The 21,268-nt window shown below is 40.3% G+C and overlaps 1 protein-coding gene across 5 annotated transcripts; it reads left to right on the top strand.

The window, feature by feature from the left end:
- The first annotated feature begins 2,143 nt into the window (after window positions 1-2,143).
- pfkfb2a (6-phosphofructo-2-kinase/fructose-2,6-biphosphatase 2a) lies at window positions 2,144-20,506 on the top strand. Of its 5 annotated transcripts, none has more exons than XR_016487347.1 (17): window positions 2,144-3,987; window positions 4,393-4,626; window positions 6,105-6,230; window positions 6,566-6,662; window positions 7,206-7,272; window positions 7,392-7,466; window positions 7,584-7,640; window positions 7,768-7,892; window positions 12,545-12,752; window positions 12,925-13,071; window positions 13,177-13,281; window positions 13,368-13,497; window positions 15,284-15,346; window positions 15,452-15,516; window positions 16,306-16,506; window positions 18,373-18,518; window positions 19,014-20,506. XR_016487347.1 is itself a non-coding variant. In XM_021566290.3 (16 exons), exons 2-16 carry the CDS (start codon window positions 4,530-4,532, stop codon window positions 19,065-19,067), a joined length of 1,617 nt encoding a protein of 538 aa, XP_021421965.1. In that variant the 5' UTR covers window positions 2,144-3,987; window positions 4,393-4,529; the 3' UTR covers window positions 19,068-20,506. The 5 variants fall into 5 exon arrangements, 2 of the variants coding, with proteins under 2 accessions (XP_021421965.1, XP_021421966.1); XR_016487348.1 differs by having other exon boundaries at window positions 3,847-3,987; window positions 4,526-4,626; XR_016487349.1 differs by lacking the exon at window positions 18,373-18,518 and having other exon boundaries at window positions 15,604-16,506.
- Window positions 20,507-21,268: the final 762 nt, after the last annotated feature.

Here is a 21,268-nt window from a genome sequence, read left to right as displayed (position 1 = left end):
AATGCAAGGGAACAGGGACCACCACTAAAACGGGAGTTGTTTTCCAGCTGTGTTGGTTCGTAGCCTACTGGGCACTCTGTCCCAACTGCCATATGGAATGTTGATCGATGTGCTTCAGCAAGCAGGCTGCCTGCCGGTAGAGACATATTGCTACGCATGAAGCACAGATTCAAATCAAAGTTTTAGCTGTAACTGATGCCTACCTCCTTATTTAGGTACTGAAATTAAAATACAATTACGGCATGCATTATGTTAATTGCTTTAAAGTGGCAATCAGCAGTAGAAACAATAACAAAGCGGTCGCCCCAACCACCAATTCGGTAAAAAGATGAGGAATGGGGCTGGAGAAATGTAACCTCTTTCAAATTCATAGACAGAGCTATGAATTAAATATTTACAGTTTTACCCATGTTTTGAGGCTATATAGTGTTTGTTTACATTTTATGTTTATGAACATTAGAGTAAAACAAGCTTATATTTCGGGTTCTTATGTGGAAAGACAGTTGAACTAATTTCATGAGGCATTTATAAGTTATATTTTTCAAGAATCAATGGGTACATATTCATTTATAAGTCCAAAAATGGATGTAGCAACTGCTGATTGCCACTTTAAGGGAAAATATAATTTTGTACAAATTATTGATGGAAATAAAACCGATGAAAAATAGGGTTTTGTAAATCCTGGTGGATTGTAGTAGGATAAATATGCAGGAGATTTGACATATGTGTTATTTGCTCAATTGTGAAAACAAAATGAGTTAGTCATAAAAGAACACCAAAACATCATTCAGTGCAACATAAAAACAATCTGCAGCACAATAAACAGTGCAATTAACTAACACAAAAGATTACCATTACAAGCCAACACACACAGCAAGCTACCGGATACCATTAATTAAACAACCATTATTTCACTGTACTGCAGTTTTACTGCATTTAACTGCAGTGAATTGTTGTAAGGGTATCCTGTATTATTGTGCATGTTTATCTAGCCTAGAAAAAAATGTTATGGAAGTGAATGTGCACTTTTAAATTGGATGGACCACAATTACGAAAAACACTGCCTTTGGTAAACGCAAAAGCATTTATAGCATCAGAGATTCTCTAAATTAGGGACCATCTATGACAGCTATATGACCACAGAGACTGTCACAAATTAGAGCTTTTAATGCCCTAGCAAATTTGATGACGTGGAGGTGAAATACAGGGCCATCAGAAAGTATTCACCCCCCTTGACTTTTTCCACATTTTGTTGTGTGACAGCCTGAATATAAAATTGATGAAATTTAGATTGTGTCTCTGGTCTACACATACAGTTGAAGTCAGAAGTTTACATACACCTTAGCCAAATACATTTAAACTCAGTTTTCACAATTCCTGACATTTAATCCTAGTAAAAATGTGCTGTCTTAGGTCAGTTAGGATCACCACTTTATTTTAAGAATGTGAAATGTCAGAGTAATAGTAGAGAGTGATTTATTTAAGCTTTTATTTCTTTCATCACATTTCCAGTGGGTCAGAAGTTGAACAAGCTATTAATAGTGGTTGCAACAATTTTGGCAGATCATTTTAGAAAGAGAGGGTCCAGATTGTCTAGCCTGGCTGATTTGTAGGGGTCCAGATTTTGCAGCTCTTTCAGAACATCAGCTATCTGGATTTGGGTGAAAGGGAAATGGTTGAGGCTTGGGCGATTTGCTGTGGGGGGTGCAGGGCTGTTTACCGGGGTAGGGGTAGCCAGATGGAAAGCATCGCCAGCCGTAGAAAAATGCTTATTGAAATTCTCAATTATAGTGGATTTATCGGTGGTGACAGTGTTTCCTAGCCTCAGTGCTTTCCTAACTGCCTGTGAATATTGGTTTCTAACTTCCCTGAAAAATTGCATATCACGGGGGCTATTTGATGCTAATGCAGAACGCCACAGGATGTTTTTTTGCTGTTCAGGGGCAGTCAGGTCTGAACCAAGGGCTGTATCTGTTCCTGGTTTTAAATATTTTGAATGTGGTGTGCTTATTTAAGATTGTGAGGAAGGGGGCCTCCCGGGTTGCACAGTGGTCTAAGGCACTGCATCGCAGTGCTAGCTGTGCAACCAGAGATTCTAGGTTCGAGCCCAGACTCTGTCTCAGCCAGCCTTGACCGGGAAGCACATGGGGCAGCGCACAATTGGCTCAGCGTTGTCCGGGTTAGGGAGGGTTTTGCCGGCAGGGATATCCTTGTCTCATCGCGCACTAGCAACTCCTGTGGCAGGCCGGGCGCAGTGCATGCTGACCAGGTCGCTAGGTGTTTCCTCCGACACATTGGTGCGGCTGGCTTCCGGGTTGGATGTGCATTGTGTCAAGAAGCAATGCGGCTTGGTTGGGTTGTGTTTCGGAGGACGCATGACTCTCAACCTTCGCCTCTCCCGAGTCCATACGGGAGTTGCAGTGATGAGACAAGAAAGTAACTACTACATTTTTTTTTTAAATAAATAAACATTTAAAAAAGTAACCACTGACGGGATGAGGTCAATATCCTTCCAGGATACCCGGGCCAGTTCGATTAGAAAGGCCTGCTCGCTGAAGTGTTTTAGGGAGCGTTTGACAGTTTGATGTGAGTAGGATGTGAGTACATTGGAGGTAAACCAAGGTATTAAGTAATGATGAGAGAGATATTGTCTCTAGAGACATTTAGACATGATGTCACCGCATATGTAGGAGGTGGAACTAAATGGTAGGTTAAGGCATATTGAGCAGGGCTAGAGGCTCTACAGTGAAATAAGACAAATAATCACTAACCAGGACAACTAATGGACAAGGCATATTAGGGAGAGGCATGCGTAGCCGAGTGATCATAGGCATTTGTTTCAAGTACAGAGGAAATTCAGGGAGGACGGCAGGATGGGACAAAGGAGAGGAGGCTCTTCTTACAAATTAAGGGTGGGACACAGCCGATTGAATAATACTTTCATGTTATAGGAAAGCATCCAATAGGAAAGTGTGATTATTGCCAGGAAACAGAAACAGCGGAGTGTGTATTGATTGATACAGTGTGGGCAGTAAGAGAGGAAAAGAGAGGCTGAGATTTTGTATGAGGGAGAAGGGGATACGGGAAATTAGTTTAAAGAGTATATCGACTAGAAGGTCATTAGATACATTCTCACAATTTTTTTAAGAGAAACGGGGCTCACAGGTAGGATTTAGTTTGTCCTTCTTTGGCCCACACTCCAGTACAGTAGGTGGGGGTAATGCGGATGCCAACCGCAGACAAACCCCACCGAAGAAGATTACCAGCAAAGATGTTTATAACTAAACTAAGATGGACCACAGACTGTCTTTTCCAATGGGAACATATGAGTCATAGTGGGCAGAACAAGCAAAGAGGTGGGCAGAGCCAAGCACGAGCTAGTGATATTATATTAGCCCGTTCTAGCATATATCTGCATATTTCCGCTAGAGAACGTCTACTCTGTGAAGTGCGTGTGTGCAATAACTCAATTCGCCTTTGCACTTCCTCTAAACAACGCGCTTTTTTTTACAACTTTGGCAAAGAGTAATGTCTACAAAACCTAGTTCACTCTGTTCATAACAGATTGTAGTTTTGGGAACAGAAAACTGAATTGAGATCAAATGTTCCATCGATGAGAACTTGCAGAATTTCGGTCAAAATCCATCTTCTCCCACTGCTGGCCACTGAGCTTCCTCTTACTACCAATGTCAGGCGGTTGCTTCACATTTATTTAGATGTTTTGTTATTATTATTTTTTTTTTTCATACTTCACATTCATACATCCGATGAAATATCTGTCTCATTGTTCTATCTGTGTTACCGGTGTCCATCGTTAGTCAGTGCGCAGGTTGATTTCCTTCCCGCAGTGTCCGGGGGGAGGAGCCAAACAATAGAATACCTCGGAGCTCGACAGCAGACAGATGAAATAGCTACTGTACTGAGTGGTTACTAAGTGACTCACCAAAGCGATACATTGTGTCTGTCGACTCACTTGTTGTCATTTTGGTAAGTGCTTCTGTAAACTATCCGTCGTGCTGAGGATAATCTGTTTTTGTTGCATAGTATGATGTTGCAGTAAAAATCATGCTAAAGTTGTAGCTGAACCGGGTTTATGTCTTCACGTTGTTTTAGATAGAACAAGCATGTTCATAGAACAATATGAACGTGTGAAAAAATAAACCAACCGGTCACTTTCTTCAGATGTAAAGGGGATGTATTATGCTTAGCTAGCTAGACATATTTTGCACTGTAACAATAGCTAGGCGTATTTATTGGCTAACTAGATAAACTAATTGTGAAAAATATTATACTATATACTAAATATTTACTCAGCTAGCTTGCTATGGTTATTTGAAAGTAAACAATTTAAGCAATCTGGGAAGATGGACTAAACAACTATGTTATCTGCAGAATCCTCTGCAGAGATGACCTCACTTAGCTAGTGTCCTGACCTCTCAGTCCCAGAGAGAGTCCCCAGCCAGGCTACCTGCCGTGAAAGGACCAGTCATTGGACAGTATAGTGACAGTGTGCTGTGTCTACTAGCATCATGGCTGCCAGCCAGCAGAAAGGCACTGCAGTTCTGGAAAGTTCAGCAGAGGGAAAGAGAACGGAACTCAGGGCTAATGAAGTACTGAAGAAATGCTGTAAGTACTTGTGTCTTGTCTGCTAGCCTCATATACTCCTGTATATTCTGGTCCCTTTCCTCTATTAACCCAATTAGGTTAGATGTCAACCTGATCTTTGAGTATTCATTGCAAGCTGTTGCATAACCAATGTTCCTCGCGACAATAGGCAATTACATTGATTAAATGAAATTGAATTTGGCAATGCAGAATCTAACATTTAGAAATTTAGATATTAACACAAAATGCCCCTTTTTGTAAGTAATCAGCCCTATTTTTTTGCCTCGCTGGCAAACTTTGCTTTCCTCATGCAAAGTGAAACTAGGCATATTTTGTCTCCCTACCTGCATACAGCATGTGAAAGGTGCTCTGATAGTTTACTATAGGCATAGCGCCTTTTTCACACTTCAGTTCAAACTAGATTAGATGTGATGTGTGCAGTCATCAGTGCATGCTTTTTTGCGATCACCCCCAGTTAAATAAGTCTATCATTAAAGGCACAGTACAGTCAACTAGATTTTGGTGTGTCTTATATATATTTCCACACTGAGGTTACTGTGAAATTATGATAATGCCCTTTTAGTGTAAGAGCTGTTTGAAAAGACCACCTAAAATCTCTGCCTGTTTTGGTGGGATGGAGTTTCGACCTTCCATGGTGACATCACCATGTGGGAAAACGTGTTAAATACCAATAAGAAAGAGTTCCAAACTCTCTGCCAATAACGTAATTTTCAGTGTTCCCACTCAGATCACACAGACAGTCCTAGTAAAATTCATGCTTGAGAGATCGCCCTTTTTCAAAGACGCCCTTTTTGTTTATTTTTGACAATCACAGTAAGGTACTTAACTGTTACCAAGAAATTATTGAATTTTGAGATAAAAGTAGCTGCATTGGACCTTTAACGAGCCAGTCCAGTCCACTCTGAGGAATCTGTAATCGGGAACTGGAGATGGTTCCAAGATATCCCAAACACACTCATATCTCAAACTCACATTCACACACACAAATCTTTTGCGGGTGGCTGCTTGGTAACCACTGAATTTTTAAGCCACAGGGCTGGTTTAAGGAATGTGTAGCATGTACATGTAATGCCTGGTCTTGTTAAGAATAGCAAGGGTTTGTGTGCAAAGGACTGAGGATGGGTGTTGGTGAATCTTCTATCTGCAGTAACAGACTAAAGAAGAGAGAGCGACAATAACAATAACCTTCAGAACACCAGACTTCATTTTACATTTCTGGGCATGGACTTAACAGTGTCTGTGGCCAGTCAGTAGCTAAGCAGCTGCTGTTTGAAAAACATGAACCACCATTAGTGAGGAGATCTGGATGAAAAAATAAACCCAAAGGAATAATTGACATGTTATTATATTGGCCTTTTTTACAAACAATTATAAAATATAATGGAGTTACTGTGTCATGGTAAAATACTTAGCCTACGTTCTATTGACATTTCAAAGTAAGTTGTTTGGTTGTGATTGATGTTTCTCTGTGTGAACAGCATGGGCCTCTTACATGACCAACTCCCCCACTGTGATTGTGATGATTGGTCTTCCTGCCAGAGGGAAAACCTACATGTCCAAGAAGCTAACCCGCTACCTCAACTGGATAGGAGTGCCAACCAAGGGTTAGTTTAGAGGTCTTACTGTATGTACTATACTGTATTTCCATTAACAAAACTTACAGACCCACACTGCCGGAAGATAAACATTGAAGCCACACTTTCCTCATTATTCATGTTATTGTATTCACTCTATACGATGTGTAAATTCATTCCTTTGTGCAGACTAGCAATCATAGGGATCTTTTTGTATTGATATATTTACAATATAGAGCATTATGTAATTGAACTGCGATGCTGCAGAACCCATGACTTCCTTCCACAGTTCAGTAAGCTGTCACATGACATTCTACTGATTACAAGAACATGTTGTGCATTTCATCACCTGTATTGTGTTGCAGTATTCAACCTGGGGGTCTACAGGCGAGAGGCTGTGAAAGCCTACAAGTCCTATGACTTCTTCAGACACGACAACGAGGAGGCCATGGAAATCAGGAAGTGAGTGCTCCCTTCATAGTATTTTTGGACCTGTAGGAGAAGAATGAGTTTGTTTTGATGAGTTATACAGTATTACAGTAGCTCTTTTATTTCTAGACTATGCCCTCCATGTTTTCCCAAGCAGGTGTTATCTGTATTGAAAACCTTGCTGAGGTTTATAAGGCCTCCTACTGGATTTAGACAAATCATGTCATTTGTTTTTTAGTGAGCAACTCAATGGTAGTGAGTCACCTGGCCGCCCGCCCACCATTTTCCTTTTTCTCGGTTTAATGCTAGCTGCTAGACCAACAGGTATAATACTTGTTATAAGCATTATATAAACCCTATAATCTATTATTATAAGGCTTGTAATATATTGTGTATTTCTATGCTATAATTCTTCAACAGATTGAACATACATATTACTAAGACATAATGGGGTCGTCATACATGGTCGTACAATGCATTATAGCAACATAATGCATTATGTCTGTCAGATTTAAGTGAGTTGTCACTGATTTTTCATTTCAATTGTTATTGATTTGGGTCACTGTGTCCCTACAGGCAGTGTGCTCTGGTGGCTCTGCAGGATGTCAAAGCGTATCTGGCTGAAGAGGGGGGTCAAATCGCTGTGAGTTTCTACTCTCTGCTCTCTCTGCTGTTTTGAGTAATTGGAGACAAAATAGTGATATCAAATTGGAAAGACACGCTTCATTTTAGCTATCAGTGAGACGTGATTATGTCTTTCAGGTCTTTGATGCCACAAACACCACCCGAGAGAGGAGAGAATTACTCCTTAGTTTTGCAAAGGAACATGCTTACAAGGTCAGTGTTATTATTTGTTTCTATACCTAACAATGGTTAGGTTTAGAAACTATTCTTAATTATTGGTGTTAAAATGGTTTGGTAAAGTATGTCTTCAAAGATTGGTCTCTTTCGCAGGTGTTTTTTGTGGAGTCATTGTGTGACGACCCTGATGTCATTGCTGCTAATATTATGGTGAATTAACTTACATGTTTAAAAACTTAATTACATTATGAGTTTTACTTCTCATTAAAACATTCTATGATTATCTTCTTAAGGATTTCCACACTTTAAGTCTTGTGCACCTCCCTCTCCTCCCCAGGATGTGAAGGTGTCCAGCCCAGACTACCCAGAAAGAGACAGAGAGAGTGTGATGGAGGACTTCCTGAAGAGAATAGAATGTTATAAAGTCATGTACCAACCATTAGACCCAGATGAACACGACAAGTAAGACATCCTCTATTTTAAATGGTTAATGCTGCATTATGTACATTTTTGTATTTGTTTTAATGTTCAAAAGCTCTGAGTCGCTAGTGGTCCCAATGTGCTTCAACCGTAGCAATACTGCGCCTCCAGCCTGCCTGAAAACCACTGTATTCGATACCATTATTACGGAGAATAAAACAAATTATGCTACCCTCTGCCTATTAGCTTCTTAGCTTATTCAAGCTGGTCTCAAAATACATCACTGCCTCTTTAAGACAAAAAAAAAGTTATATGTGAACATGTAGCTCTCACTTTGATATCAAAACAAGTGCATCTAATCATGACTGCTGATGCTGTAAAAACAGTCCAGTTCGAAGTGAACGGCACAGATCCGTATATGGCAATGGGTATATTTGCATATAGGCCTACTGCAGCTCTGATTGGTTATGGCGCACTGGTCTGTGTAGAGTTTGTGCCTGAGTAGTGCCTGTCAATGCAATTGAATCCTACTCCGATGCATTCTGCCTACACTAAAATCTCTTGTATTATTAGTTTTGCATAGTTCGTTTTGTTTTGGTATGTTGCATTGAAAGTGGTTAATATTGTATTGATTCAATCACAATTCCCACAGTAAAGGGAAACGTTGATAGTGTTAACTAATGGGTAAAACTCTAGAAAGTTGAGTGAAGTTCAATCTGGTGCTTTTCTGTGCCTTCTGATATTTCTTCTGCGCGGCAGTCCCGGGGAGCTGCACGCCCGCATTCAGTTTAGAGTTAACATTGTCGCGATAACTATTCAGTGAGAATAAGCCCTTAGTCTAGTGCTGTAGGTTGGTTATCTTTGAATGCAGCAGGTAATCATTCTTAAGGTCATTACTTAATGTATTGACTTTATATAACAACTCTGGGGTCAATTTGACTAATGGTTAGCGTTAGTGTATTGGTATATTGTGGTCATCTTTGAATTCTGGTACTTTGTTGTTTAAATATGTTTGTGTAAATTATTTAATCTCAGTTGGTACACTCCACATTAGTTTTCCAAAATACTTCAATACACTCTCACAGCTGTAATATGCTGTAAGCTGTAAGACTGCGCAAGCAGCAGAACTTCTGGTTTCAAATTTTCATAAATAAAATATTGATAGAGGAATTAAATTCCTATATGTTTATTACCCAATTCAATTAATACACTAAGCCCATTTCTCAGGATTTGTAAGAAACTTATTTGCATAAAATGGGCGGAGACCAGCCTCAATCAAGCAATAGCGTTTATTCTCGAGAGTACTGAACATGATACATGATACAACCGGTTATAAACTGACGTATAAAATGACGTCATTAGGTTTCAAACTGTCCCGTCCCTCCTCCACTCCGGTACGATGGCAGTATAGTTCTCAAGCCTTCCTACATCCTCCTCCACCATGCAGATAATTTATGACTAGGCCAAGGCCTCCCTGTGTAGATAAGCATTCTAGCCAGTCTGACGATAAGTTCATTTGTTTCTACCAAGGAACAGACAGTCATTGTTCTAATTCTTGATTATAATTACACACATTATATTCAGTACTAGGATTAAAATAAAATTCATACATCTATACAGTAACATAATAGTATTCTGATTAGTCAGTCCTGATTGAAATGTATACATAATTAGTCAATATTGATAAAAAAAAATCCCTTAACAAATATCCAGTTTTCACTAGTTCAGACCACATAATAGGGCACCAATATGTGATTATACAGATATACTGATCAGGATATTTCACATGGTTCATCTGCATAATTTAAACCTAACATTCATTTGCATGAGACAAAGTTCACTTGATCAGTAGATATGTTCTATTATCCTATGGTGCCAATGACATCGATTGTGCCACCAACTTGTCTGGTGCAGCCATCAGGGTTAAAGGGATTTTATATTCACACAGCTTCTAAGGACATATTCATAAGGTTTACATACCAAATTTCATGGCCCCATGTCCATCGGTTCAGTTCTTCTAGTCCTGGAGTGATGTGGTACCATCTAGTGCTGTAGCGTGGCCAACATTGAATGCAGCATCTAATCATTCTCAAATTCATTGGAGGCTAATTCATTGAGTCTATACAGTGTACCAAAACTGGAGTGAATCTGAATTATAGTTCATGACAAGGAGATAAAAAATTAGCATATGTGCTAACGTGCACCTATAGGTACAGTGCGGCCATATTTGAATGCAGCAACAATTTTTTTAGTCTAAATACAAAATCTGGAGAAAATCTGACATGGTTCATCAGGAGCATATGATTTTGAGCATTAACGTTACATATGCAAATAATTAGTTTCCTTGTTTTTTTTAGTAATATCAAATTTAGTGTGGATCATCTTAGGGGTGGTCAAAGATAGTGTTGACTAATTTTAAATTGATAGGCCACTGTAGAGTGGATTTACAGCAGTTAAAATAGACTAAATCTGATTGGTCAAAAGATGGTTGAGTTATTGACAAATCTCAGCTTTTCTCAATATTTTTTTGTGATTATTTAAGCATTAGTGTTACATAGTCAAAAAAGTGAATTGTTAATAGTTTCCTTATTTTTTTATCAATGCCAAACTTGACATGGTTAATCATTGTAATGTCTTTCATGATCCTATCTAAGTTGAAAGGCCATTGTGGGGTAGTTACAGTGGGGTAAAAAAAAGTATTTAGTCAGCCACCAATTGTGCAAGTTCTCCCACTTAAAAAGATGAGAGGCCTGTAATTTTCATCATAGGTACACTTCAACTATGACAGACAAAATGAGAAAAAAAATCCAGAAAATCACATTGTAGGATTTTTAATGAATTTATTTGCAAATTATGGTGGAAAATAAGTATTTGGTCACCTACAAACAAGCAAGATTTCTTGCTCTCACAGACCTGTAACTTCTTCTTTAAGAGGCTCCTCTGTCCTCCACTCGTTACCTGTATTAATGGCACCTGTTTGAACTTGTTATCAGTATAAAAGACACCTGTTCATAACCTCAAACAGTCACACTCCAAATTCCACTATGGCCAAGACCAAAGAGCTGTCAAAGGACACCAGAAACAAAATTGTAGACCTGCACCAGGCTGGGAAGACTGAATCTGCAATAGGTGTACCTATGATGAAAATTAAAGGCCTCTTTAAGTGGGAGAACTTGCACAATTGGTGGCTGACTAAATACTTTTTTGCCCCACTGTACATAGGAATTAAATAGGCACATAAACTGTCCCTATTGTCAGACTTGGTGGCTCCCAGGAAGTGTGAAAACGTACAGTACATGTCAAACGAATGTCAAAGCTGTCATCAAGGCAAAGGGCGGCTACTTTGAAGAATCTCAAATAAATATAAAATACATTTTTTTGTTTAACAGTTTTTTGGTTACTACATGATTCCATATGTGTTATTTCATCGTTTTGATGTCTTCACTATTATTCTACAGTGTAGAAAACAGTCAAATTAAAGAAAAACCCTTGAATGAGTAGGTGTGTCCAAACTTTTGACTGGTACTGTACATAGTACTCAGAAGTCTTTACCAAGTTAGCTATCTTCAGATTGCCTGGTCAAATATTTGATCGCTGAGACATTCATGTTAGTTATAACATTTTTACAATGTACCCATAACTGCAGGAAGTAGGGGTGTTGAAGGTGCTGCAACACCCCGTGATAAATCACCCATAAAAAATAATTAATATATTTTAAAAGTCATTTTTGGGAAATGTTGTTTTTCTACCAAATTAATGCGCTAGGCCTTTATGACTCATATGAACTGAGAAAAATACTTGTCAACAGAGCAGGGAGAAATCGGACTATACTCTGTATGGAGAGGATGTCATTCTAGCGACTACCGATGAGAGCGGGGTTTCTATGGAATTGTGTTGAACTCTTGACTTTTTTTTTTTCATTCTTGCCAGAGGGGTCTCCAAAAACAGCAGTACATAAAAAGTTCCACAATGTAGCTTTAATTGATACCATTTGTATTTACAAACCTTCATCAAGAGTTCCATAGTTTGTCCAGTAGTTGGAGACAACACACAAGATTGACAAAGTTATTTTTTCAGATTATAGCCTGCTTTGTCACCATGTTGACTCCTCATCATAACATCATTGGTCTGATTTCTAATTCTAAATCTCCTGACAGAAAAACGTTTTTTGGTTCGTTGGTCATTATTCCTAATTCACCATAGTATTATTAGATGTAGTCCCTCATATGATAAGCCTTATAAAACAACACACTGATTTTACACTGTTTATCTTCAAGAAATGTACAAATTACAATCTTATTTCAAGCCTGAGCTCTCCTAAAACCTGGGCCTCCAAGTCATATCAGCAAATTCCTCTGGACATTGTCCCAGTTAGAGAAGAGGAACAGTTGCTTCCCCTCTTACTGACCCAGCCAGGGCCTTGCGAAAGCTTTTGTTTTCAACAGTTCGGGCCATTTAATACCTACAGAAAGCAGGTGCTGAATAGCTATTAAAAGTGTTATTTTATTATTAGAAGTTCTTGTCAATTTCTTAGATTTCTCAAAACTATTGTACTGAGAATTAATTTAGCTAATGAGTAGATCTTCATGATGTTCATTATTAGCGTCTTTAGCAATGAGTCTGTATAGGATCAAGACACTATCAGGTCACTGATAAATTCCATCTTGACCTCCATTCTAACCTCTGACCCCTAGGGACCTGTCCTTCATCCAGGTCATCAACGTGGGCCGGAGCTTCCTGGTAAACAAGGTGCAGGACTACATCCAGAGCAAGATCGTGTACTACCTGATGAACATCCACGTGCACTCTCACTCTATCTACCTGTGTCGGCACGGAGAGAGCGAACACAACGTGGAGGGACGCATCGGGGGCGATGGAATGCTGTCTGTTCAAGGGAAAAAGGTATACCTCGACTTCTCCTTTAGTAAAGTACAGAAACTACTGCGCCGCTTCATGCTATGTTGCTCTGTGTTCTATATATATATTAATCTTGCACACACAATCACTGTATGACACCATCTTTCTTACATTCTGTATACAAATAAACCTACTATGCCTATTCTAATCCTCTTAGTTTGCTGGAGCGCTGAAGGGTTTTGTGGAGCAGCATGGTCTGACAGACCTCAAGGTGTGGACCAGCCAGCTGGGACGGACTATCCAGACTGCTGAAGAGCTCGGGGTGCCCTACGAGCAGTGGAAGATACTCAACGAGATCGATGCCGTTAGTACCACAGCACCATGGTTCAATAGTGACCCACAGACAACATGGTAGGGGTTAAATTTAATAATGATTGTCTATAAAAAAAAACGTATTTATGATTCTCAGGGTGTGTGTGAGGAGATGACCTATGAGATGATTGAGGAAACCTTCCCTGCGGAGTTTGCCTTAAGAGATCAGGACAAGTACCACTACCGCTACCCAGGAGGAGAGGTACAGTTACTCCTTATCTCTCTACAGAGATCTGTCCCATTCATCTGAAGAACTGAGCTCAGTTTGTCCCTCTCCTCTCTCCGTAGTCCTACCAGGACCTGGTGCAGAGGTTAGAGCCGGTCATCATGGAGCTGGAAAGACAAGGCAACGTGCTGGTTATCTGTCACCAGGCTGTCATGCGCTGCCTGCTCGCTTACTTCCTGGATAAGAGTGCTGGTACAAACACACAAACTCACTTAGTGCCTTTGGAAAGTATTCAGCCCCTTGACTTTTTCCACATTTTGTTACATTACAGCCTTATTCTAAAATTGGTTAAATAAGAACTTTTCCTCAGCAATCTATACACAATACCCCATAATAATGTTGCTAATTTATTAAAATTTAAAAACAGAAATACCTTACTTACGTATTCAGACCCTTTGCTATGAGACTCGAAATTGAGCTCAGATGCATCCTGTTTCCATTGATCATCCTTGATATTTCTACAACTTGATTTGAGTCCACCTGTGGTAAATTCAATTGATTGGACATGATTTGGAAAGGCACACACCTGTCTATTTAAGGTCCCACAGTTGAAAGTTGGAAAGGCCTTGGTCAGGGAGGTGACCAAGAACCCGATGGTCACTCTGACAGAGCTCTAGAGTTCCTTTGTGGAGATGGGAGAACCTTCCAGAAGGACGACCATCTCTGCAGCACTCTACCAATCAGGCCTTTATGGTAGAGTGGCCAGAGGGAAGCCACTCTTCAGTAAAAGGTACATGACAGCCCGCTTGGAGTTTGCCAAAAGGCACCAAAAGACTATCAGACCATGAGAAACAAGATTCTCTGGTCTGATGAAACCAAGATTAACATTTTTGGCCTGAATACCAAGCGTCACGTCTGGAGGACACCTGGCACATCGTGGTGGCAGCATCATGCTGTGGGGACTGCAAGACTAGTCAGGATCGAGAGAAAGATGAATGGAGCAAAGTACAGAGAGATCCTTGATGAAAACCTGCTCAGGACATTAGACTGGGGCGAAGGTTCACCTTCCAACAGAACAACGACCCTACGTACACAGCCAAGACAACGCAGAAGTGGCTTCAGGACAAGTCTGAATGTTCTTGAGTGGCCCAGCCAGAGCCAGGACTTGAAACCGATCGAACATCTCTGGAGAGACCTGAAAACAGCTGTACAACGATACTCCCCATCCAACCTGACAGAGCTTGAGGGGATCTGCAGAGAAGAATGGGAGAAACTCCCCAAATACTGATGTGTCAAGCTTGTAGCGTCATACCCAAATAGACTCACGGCTGTAATCGCTGCCAAAGGTGATTCAACAAAGTAAAGTACTGAGTAAAGGGTCTGAATACTTATGTAAATGTGATATTTCTTTCTAAAAATGTCTAGATGTGTAGATTCATGAGGGAGAAAAACAATTTAATCCATTTTAGAATAAGGCTGTAACGTAACAAATTGTGGAAAAAGTCAAGGGGTCTGAATACTTTCTCTGTATACAGACAAGCACATTCACAGATACACACAGCACCTCGTTAGGAAACTAAATTAGTTTAGGCAGGATACAAGCACACAAACACACACATCTTGACCTCTGTTTTGAGTGAAAAATATGCCTTTGCTCATGTTCATCCTGGATGAAGGACAGAAATAGATGTTGAGGTTAAAAAGAATGTCACATGGCCCTCTTAAGGTCTGCCAATTCAGTTGCGAAAATAGTTTGTGCCTTAAGGGGCATTTTAAAGGCTAGTAAAGCCACCCACACTGTGACTGTGCAGTGGGCACCTCTGACTGTCACTGCCAGATGTCAGGAAAGAGAAGTGATGAAGTCTATTGACTAATTATATTGGCTAATCTAAATATAATCCCTAAAAATATATGTATGTATTGTTAACTCTATCACGTGTCATTAACGGCATGAGGTTGAGTCCTTTTGAGATGCCATGTTGATCTCACATGCAATGTTCTAAATAAAGTCATTGTGTCTTTGTTTCTGTTGACACAGATGACCTGCCCTACTTGAAGTGTCCCCTCCACACAGTTCTAAAGCTCACCCCTGTGGCTTACGGTAGGATATCTCATCCAAGACTACCCTGTGTCAGTCTCAGACACATCTTTCTCTCTCATTCCTCTCTCTCAGGTTAACAGTGACTGTTATTTTTTTCTCGGCCAGGTTGTAAAGTGGACATGTTTGACCTCAAAGTGGAGGCTGTGAACACTCACCGGGACAGGCCATTAGTGAGTTGTTATCCTTGACAAATCTCTGTTCAATCTACTGTTCTACTTAATTTCATTGGTTCGTATACTGTATCCCTCTTTTAACAGGTGTGGCCAGTTCTGACCACTGATCCAACAACTTTCTCCCAAGAGTCAGATGGATGATTAACTACAATAAATAGTCGAGTAATAACAAACTGGCTGATCAGGGAAGTTGCAGTTTGAAGAGTTCTAGGTAGTAGTGAGTCAATCCTCAGAATATGCAGTTATATAAAATAGTGTGAGAAATTGCAACAACGAAAAACAGACCAGCTGAGTCATAACAAACTGGCTGATCTGGGAAGTTGTAGTTTAAAGAGTTCTAGATAGTAGTGAGACAATCCTCAGAATATGCAGTTATCTACAAAATAGTGTGAGAGAAATTGCACACACAGAAAGACCAGAGTACAGTTTCCACCCTCAACCATACAAAGGGCCTATTTTATGTAATTTCTCCTAATTTGGAGATCTGCTTATACAGTACAGTATGTAGTTCTGGAATCAACAGGCCACACTGTCTCAGTGCTGTCCCCGGTACAGTGTGTTTACCAGATGTTCCATGTGGTGTGGGCGTTACACTCAAAAACATGACCAGTGGCCACACTGCCTTTTACTGAGCGTAGCCCTGCTAGCATGTCTGGGAAAGGAACCGCAACACCTCTTCAATATTCTGTTGTTTGTTTCAGCTGTAATGTTTTCACAAGATGTGTAGCATGCAAGACACGCGCGCACACACAGTGAAACTTCTGATGCTCCATCCTCTCTCACCAGGATAAAGTCCGTAATGACGTTGTTCCCACCACATTCCTCCGGAGGAACAGTTTCACCCCGCTGTCCAGTCACGACCAGGTGAAGCGACCGCGCCTCTACAGCGCCGGCAACCCACCTCAATCTCGACGGCCCCTGGCCCCCTTTATACCCAGCATGCAGTCCTTCGAGGACCCTGAGGGAGCAGAGTTGACACGAAGCCAAGTTAGTTGTCTTTCTGCATGAATGATGTCTCTCTTCACGTGTTTTTATGATGTTACTGATGTCCTTAAACTACAGTAAACTTATTTTAAAAACTAGGGATGCACTATATATCGATGAGCATATCAGAATTGGACTATATTAGTTAAAAATGCCAACATTGGCATCAGCCCGATGTCTAGTTTAACGCCGATGTGCAAAACCGATGTCAAAGCTGACGTGCATACCTACATAAACGTAGGTAGATGACGTGCATACCTATATAAACGTAGGTAGATGACGTCCATACCTATATAACGTAGGTAGATGACGTACATACCTATATAAACGTAGGTAGATGACGTCCATACCTATATAAACGTAGGTAGATGACGTCTATACCTATATAACGTAGGTAGATGACGTCCATACCTATATAAACGTAGGTAGATGACGTACATACCTATATAACGTAGGTAGATGATGTCCATACCTATATAACGTAGGTAGATGACGTGCATACCTATATAAACGTAGGTAGATGACGTGCATACCTATATAAACGTAGGTAGATGACGTCCATACCTATATAAACGTAGGTAGATGACGTCCATACCTATATAAACGTAGGTAGATGACGTGCATACCTATATAAACGTAGGTAGATGACGTGCATACCTATATAACGTAGGTAGATGACGTGCATACCTATATAAACCGTAGGTAGATGACGTACATACCTATATAAACGTAGGTAGATGACGTGCATACCTATATAACGTAGGTAGATGACGTACATACCTATATAAACGTAGGTAGATGACGTCCATACCTATATAAACGTAGGTAGATGACGTACATACCTATATAACGTAGGTAGATGACGTGCATACCTATATAACGTAGGTAGATGACGTACCATACCTATATAAACGTAGGTAGATGACGTGCATACCTATATAAACGTAGGTAGATGACGTCCATACCTATATAAACGTAGGTAGATGACGTACCATACCTATGTAAACGTAGGTAGATGACGTACCATACCTATATAAACGTAGGTAGATGACGTGCATACCTATATAACGTCGGTAGATGACGTACCATACCTATATAACGTAGGTAGATGACGTGCATACCTATATAACGTCGGTAGATGACGTACCATACCTATATAACGTCGGTAGATGACGTACCATACCTATATAACGTAGGTAGATGACGTGCATACCTATACAACGTCGGTAGATGACGTAATGACACCACGACAAATACAGCGCTACACAGAACAAAAGCAGAAAAATACTAAGCCAACAACTAAACAAGTTCAAGTTGAGCAGTAATTTGAAAGAGTAAGAACATTTCAGAGAGACAACTCAAAAGGTGAAATCCATTAACACCAAGATAATGGAATTCATTATGCTACTTGCTATGGGCGTCACGACCAACATTTGGACCAGCGATGTCAGCCCTTTGAGCATGCTGAGTCTGACAGCACAGTGGGTCGACGAGGATTTTGTACTGATGAAAGCCATATTGCATGCTCAAGAATGTGCTGGTTCTCATACCGCTGGTGCCATTTCAATGGCATTTGAGAACATGTTTTGAAACTTGGAAACATGAACACACTCCTAGCGCTATTCGAACAACTGACTGGAGAAATAAGCCAATCAACTGTGTCTGCAGCAGACGTGATACCCTCTGTCATGGCATTGAAACGCCTACTCAACAAAACTGCCAACATAGACCGTGGGGTTAAACAAGCAATTCGGTGGTATACTATCGGAGCCTCTTTACTGCGTCGCCACCATGCTCGATGCTAGGTACAAGGACCGCTACTTCGATGCAGACAATAAACAGGGTTTATGTGAAATGTTACATACACAGCTGGACAAGATGGAAATGGACAGTGACTGCGCACCGAGGAAGAGAGGCCACGGATAGACAGAACAGAAACACTGCTTGACATGTATGATGAAATCCTAGTTGAGAATGAAACGACTGAACAAATGAACAACGAAACAGCACAGCAAGTAAGTGAAAGAAATAGGTTTTGATTATGTTTTACTGGTAATGGGGACATACGTAAATGCCAACAAAATAACTTTTTGGTCAATGTGGTGTGTGTGTGTAACCTTTTATTTAACTAGGTAAGTTAGATAAGAACGAATTCTTATTTACAATGACAGCCAAACCCACACGATGCTGGGCCAACTGTGAGCCGCCCTATGGGACTCCCAATCGCGGCCGGATGTGATACGACCTGGATTCGAACCAGTGCCTTAGACCGCTGCATTTTAGAATGCTTAAAAGGACGCAACATTTTTTAAATATTGGTTATCGGCATCAGTGTCGTGCATCCCTAAAAAAAACAGCAAGTTGTGTCTTGTGATTGACCTTACCCTTCTCTTTCTGAGCTCAAGTGTAGCAGAGACCAGTCAAAACAAATTGTATGATGACGCCGCCCAGCCTTGGCACAGCTTAGCATGTGAGATAACACTGTCTCTCCCTCCTTCTGCCTCCTAAAGGAGTCTCTCAACTGCTTCAGCCCAGGGGACTCAGAAGATGCTGTTCGCAGTTGAAGAGGACAGAGACTGGGGTCTCCACTCCCCAACATCCTCTCTGCCATCAGACCTGGGTTCAAATACTATTTTAAATGTTTGTACATAGCTTGAATGTTTGCTTTAGCCTGCCAGGAGTGCCAGATGGGCAGTGTTTGCACTTTGGGGGCTTTTCTATTGATTTCATTTCAACATGCAAGCACAGCGGAAGTATTTGACATGATTTCAAATAGTATTTCAACACAGGTGCCCTCTGTATGTACCTACTGTACCGCTCAGGCCTGCTACATACCATGCCAGCCTTACCAGTTTGATTGTCAAGCAGTGGTTCAAGCACAACACCTCAGCCACAAATGGTCACAGCGTGTGGTTGTTGTAGTGGCCAGAATTTGTTCTACAGCTGTTTAGTTTCTGTTGACATCTGTTAGATAGATATTGTGGTTGTGTGAGGGTGAAGAGCGAGATGATTTGAGAAAAACATGGCCTTGCTTGCACACACACTTATCAACATTCAAAGTTGAATTTACTCTAAACAGAACTTTGGGATGTTTAAATAGAGGATATCTTTGAGGAAATTTGTCTTAGTGTAAAATAAATTGTATAAATCTACTAAGTCCCTTATGGAAGGGGTTGCCACATGGTAACACTGAACATTTTATAAAAAACAAAGCACTTACTAGAAACACTGTCTTATCCTTTGTCTATAATGTATAATTACTTAAGCTCTTATGAATAATATATGTACCTCTTAAATTGGATAGTTGAATATCATCGTTTTTGAACAGCCTTGTGACCAACTGTTATTCCTCCGTTAGGCTGAAAGACCACCATACAGGATTTAACATTTCAGCTCAGGGATTCATGTTATTGGTTAGTCACATGTTACTGTCACAGGTTACATTTCTGTGTGTGTATAGTTCACATTTTACTCTGCAATCCGCTTACATATTTATCGTCATGTTATGAAATACCAATTTATTTGCATTATAGATGCATCCATTACACGTCTTCAGCTAAAATGGCAACTACTACTGTAGTTCCAGTTAATGCCAGCATTTATTCTTACATTTGTTAAAAGGACATTGTGTTTTTACTTTTCCTAACGTTATCTGCATGATTTTGAATTCTGGAAAAGCACAGCATAAGGAAAGAAACTGTAGGTACGTTCATACTTAAACTTCACTGATCTTGCCCAGCTATGTGTATCTTATTGTTAATTACTGCTATAATTATATATGTTAAATGTGATGCTGCTCTAAAGTGCCTCTGTGACTGTGTTTAGTAGCATTACTTTTGTGGCTCTTGCAAGGCTATGTTATTATATAAATAGGCAGAAAACCGTAGCCTGTAAGACTACAGTATACTGATCTGTATACTAGCACTATGCTGTAAAATGATTTAAATCACTGGAATATTAGTCTTATGAGTGTAAACGGTTCAATAAATGAATGTATCTGTCAGAATGTCTTGCTCATGGCAGTTAGACTTGACTTTGTCCTCTGGTACACAGTGTGGGCATGGGCAGATTTAGTGAGCTCCATTGGGTGGTACCTATCTGTTTTGATGTTTACAGCAATTCTTCCTGCCTTATCTAAAGCCAGGGCAAGCCTCTGGCAGAACCCTGGATATAGGGCAAGATTCTGAGGGATGCTTCCTGGGAATAATAACCTACGGTGCATTTGGAAAGTATTCAGACCCCTTTTTTATGCTTTGTCATTAAGGTGTATTGTGTGTGGATTGATGAGTAAAAAAAAAAAAATCTAGTCAATTTTAGAATAAGGCTGTAATTGAACCATTTGGAAAAAGGGAAGGGGTCTGAATACTTTCCTAATGCACTGTATGTCCAATAAATCACTCAACCTTCTTATATTAAACCTAGGTTATGACCTGTGACACATCTAGGACTAATATAAGTAGCATCTGTCAAAGACGTAAAGGACAGGTGGCGGGGATTGGGACCTTTTAACTGATTGCAACCATAAACTTTTTTTCCGGACTGGCCTGTCATAGGGGAAATGGGGTGGGTATGACACCTACTGTTTACCGTCTGCCCTGGCCTGTTTCCCCCTGTTTGGTACAGATATCCCCACCTCTCCCGAGCTTTTGCTCGCCTCCAGCACACACACACTGTTGGCGAGAGTGACTGAACTTACAATGGCTAGCCCCAAGTCGGTATATTTTTCGCTTGTGCTTTATGCTATTTGCCTCATGACTCCTGCGTT

The sequence above is a fragment of the Oncorhynchus mykiss genome, chromosome 16 (assembly GCF_057628025.1).
Source record: "Oncorhynchus mykiss isolate SJ-2025 chromosome 16, ASM5762802v1, whole genome shotgun sequence".
Taxonomy (NCBI): domain Eukaryota; kingdom Metazoa; phylum Chordata; class Actinopteri; order Salmoniformes; family Salmonidae; genus Oncorhynchus; species Oncorhynchus mykiss.
The sequence above is the reverse complement of the archived record's forward strand: the minus strand, read 5'-3'. Positions and strand labels throughout refer to the sequence as shown.

What these genes read in the sequence shown, in the direction of transcription:
- pfkfb2a (XM_021566290.3), top strand. Translation starts at nt 4,530, where the DNA reads ATGGCTGCCAGCCAGCAGAAAGGCACTGCAGTTCTGGAAAGTTCAGCA. An exon ending in GACCCAGATGAACACGACAA is followed by an intron (nt 7,893 to 12,544) that starts GTAAGACATCCT and finishes TCTGACCCCTAG; the next exon opens with GGACCTGTCCTTCATCCAGG. An exon ending in TGTCTGTTCAAGGGAAAAAG is followed by an intron (nt 12,753 to 12,924) that starts GTATACCTCGAC and finishes TAATCCTCTTAG; the next exon opens with TTTGCTGGAGCGCTGAAGGG.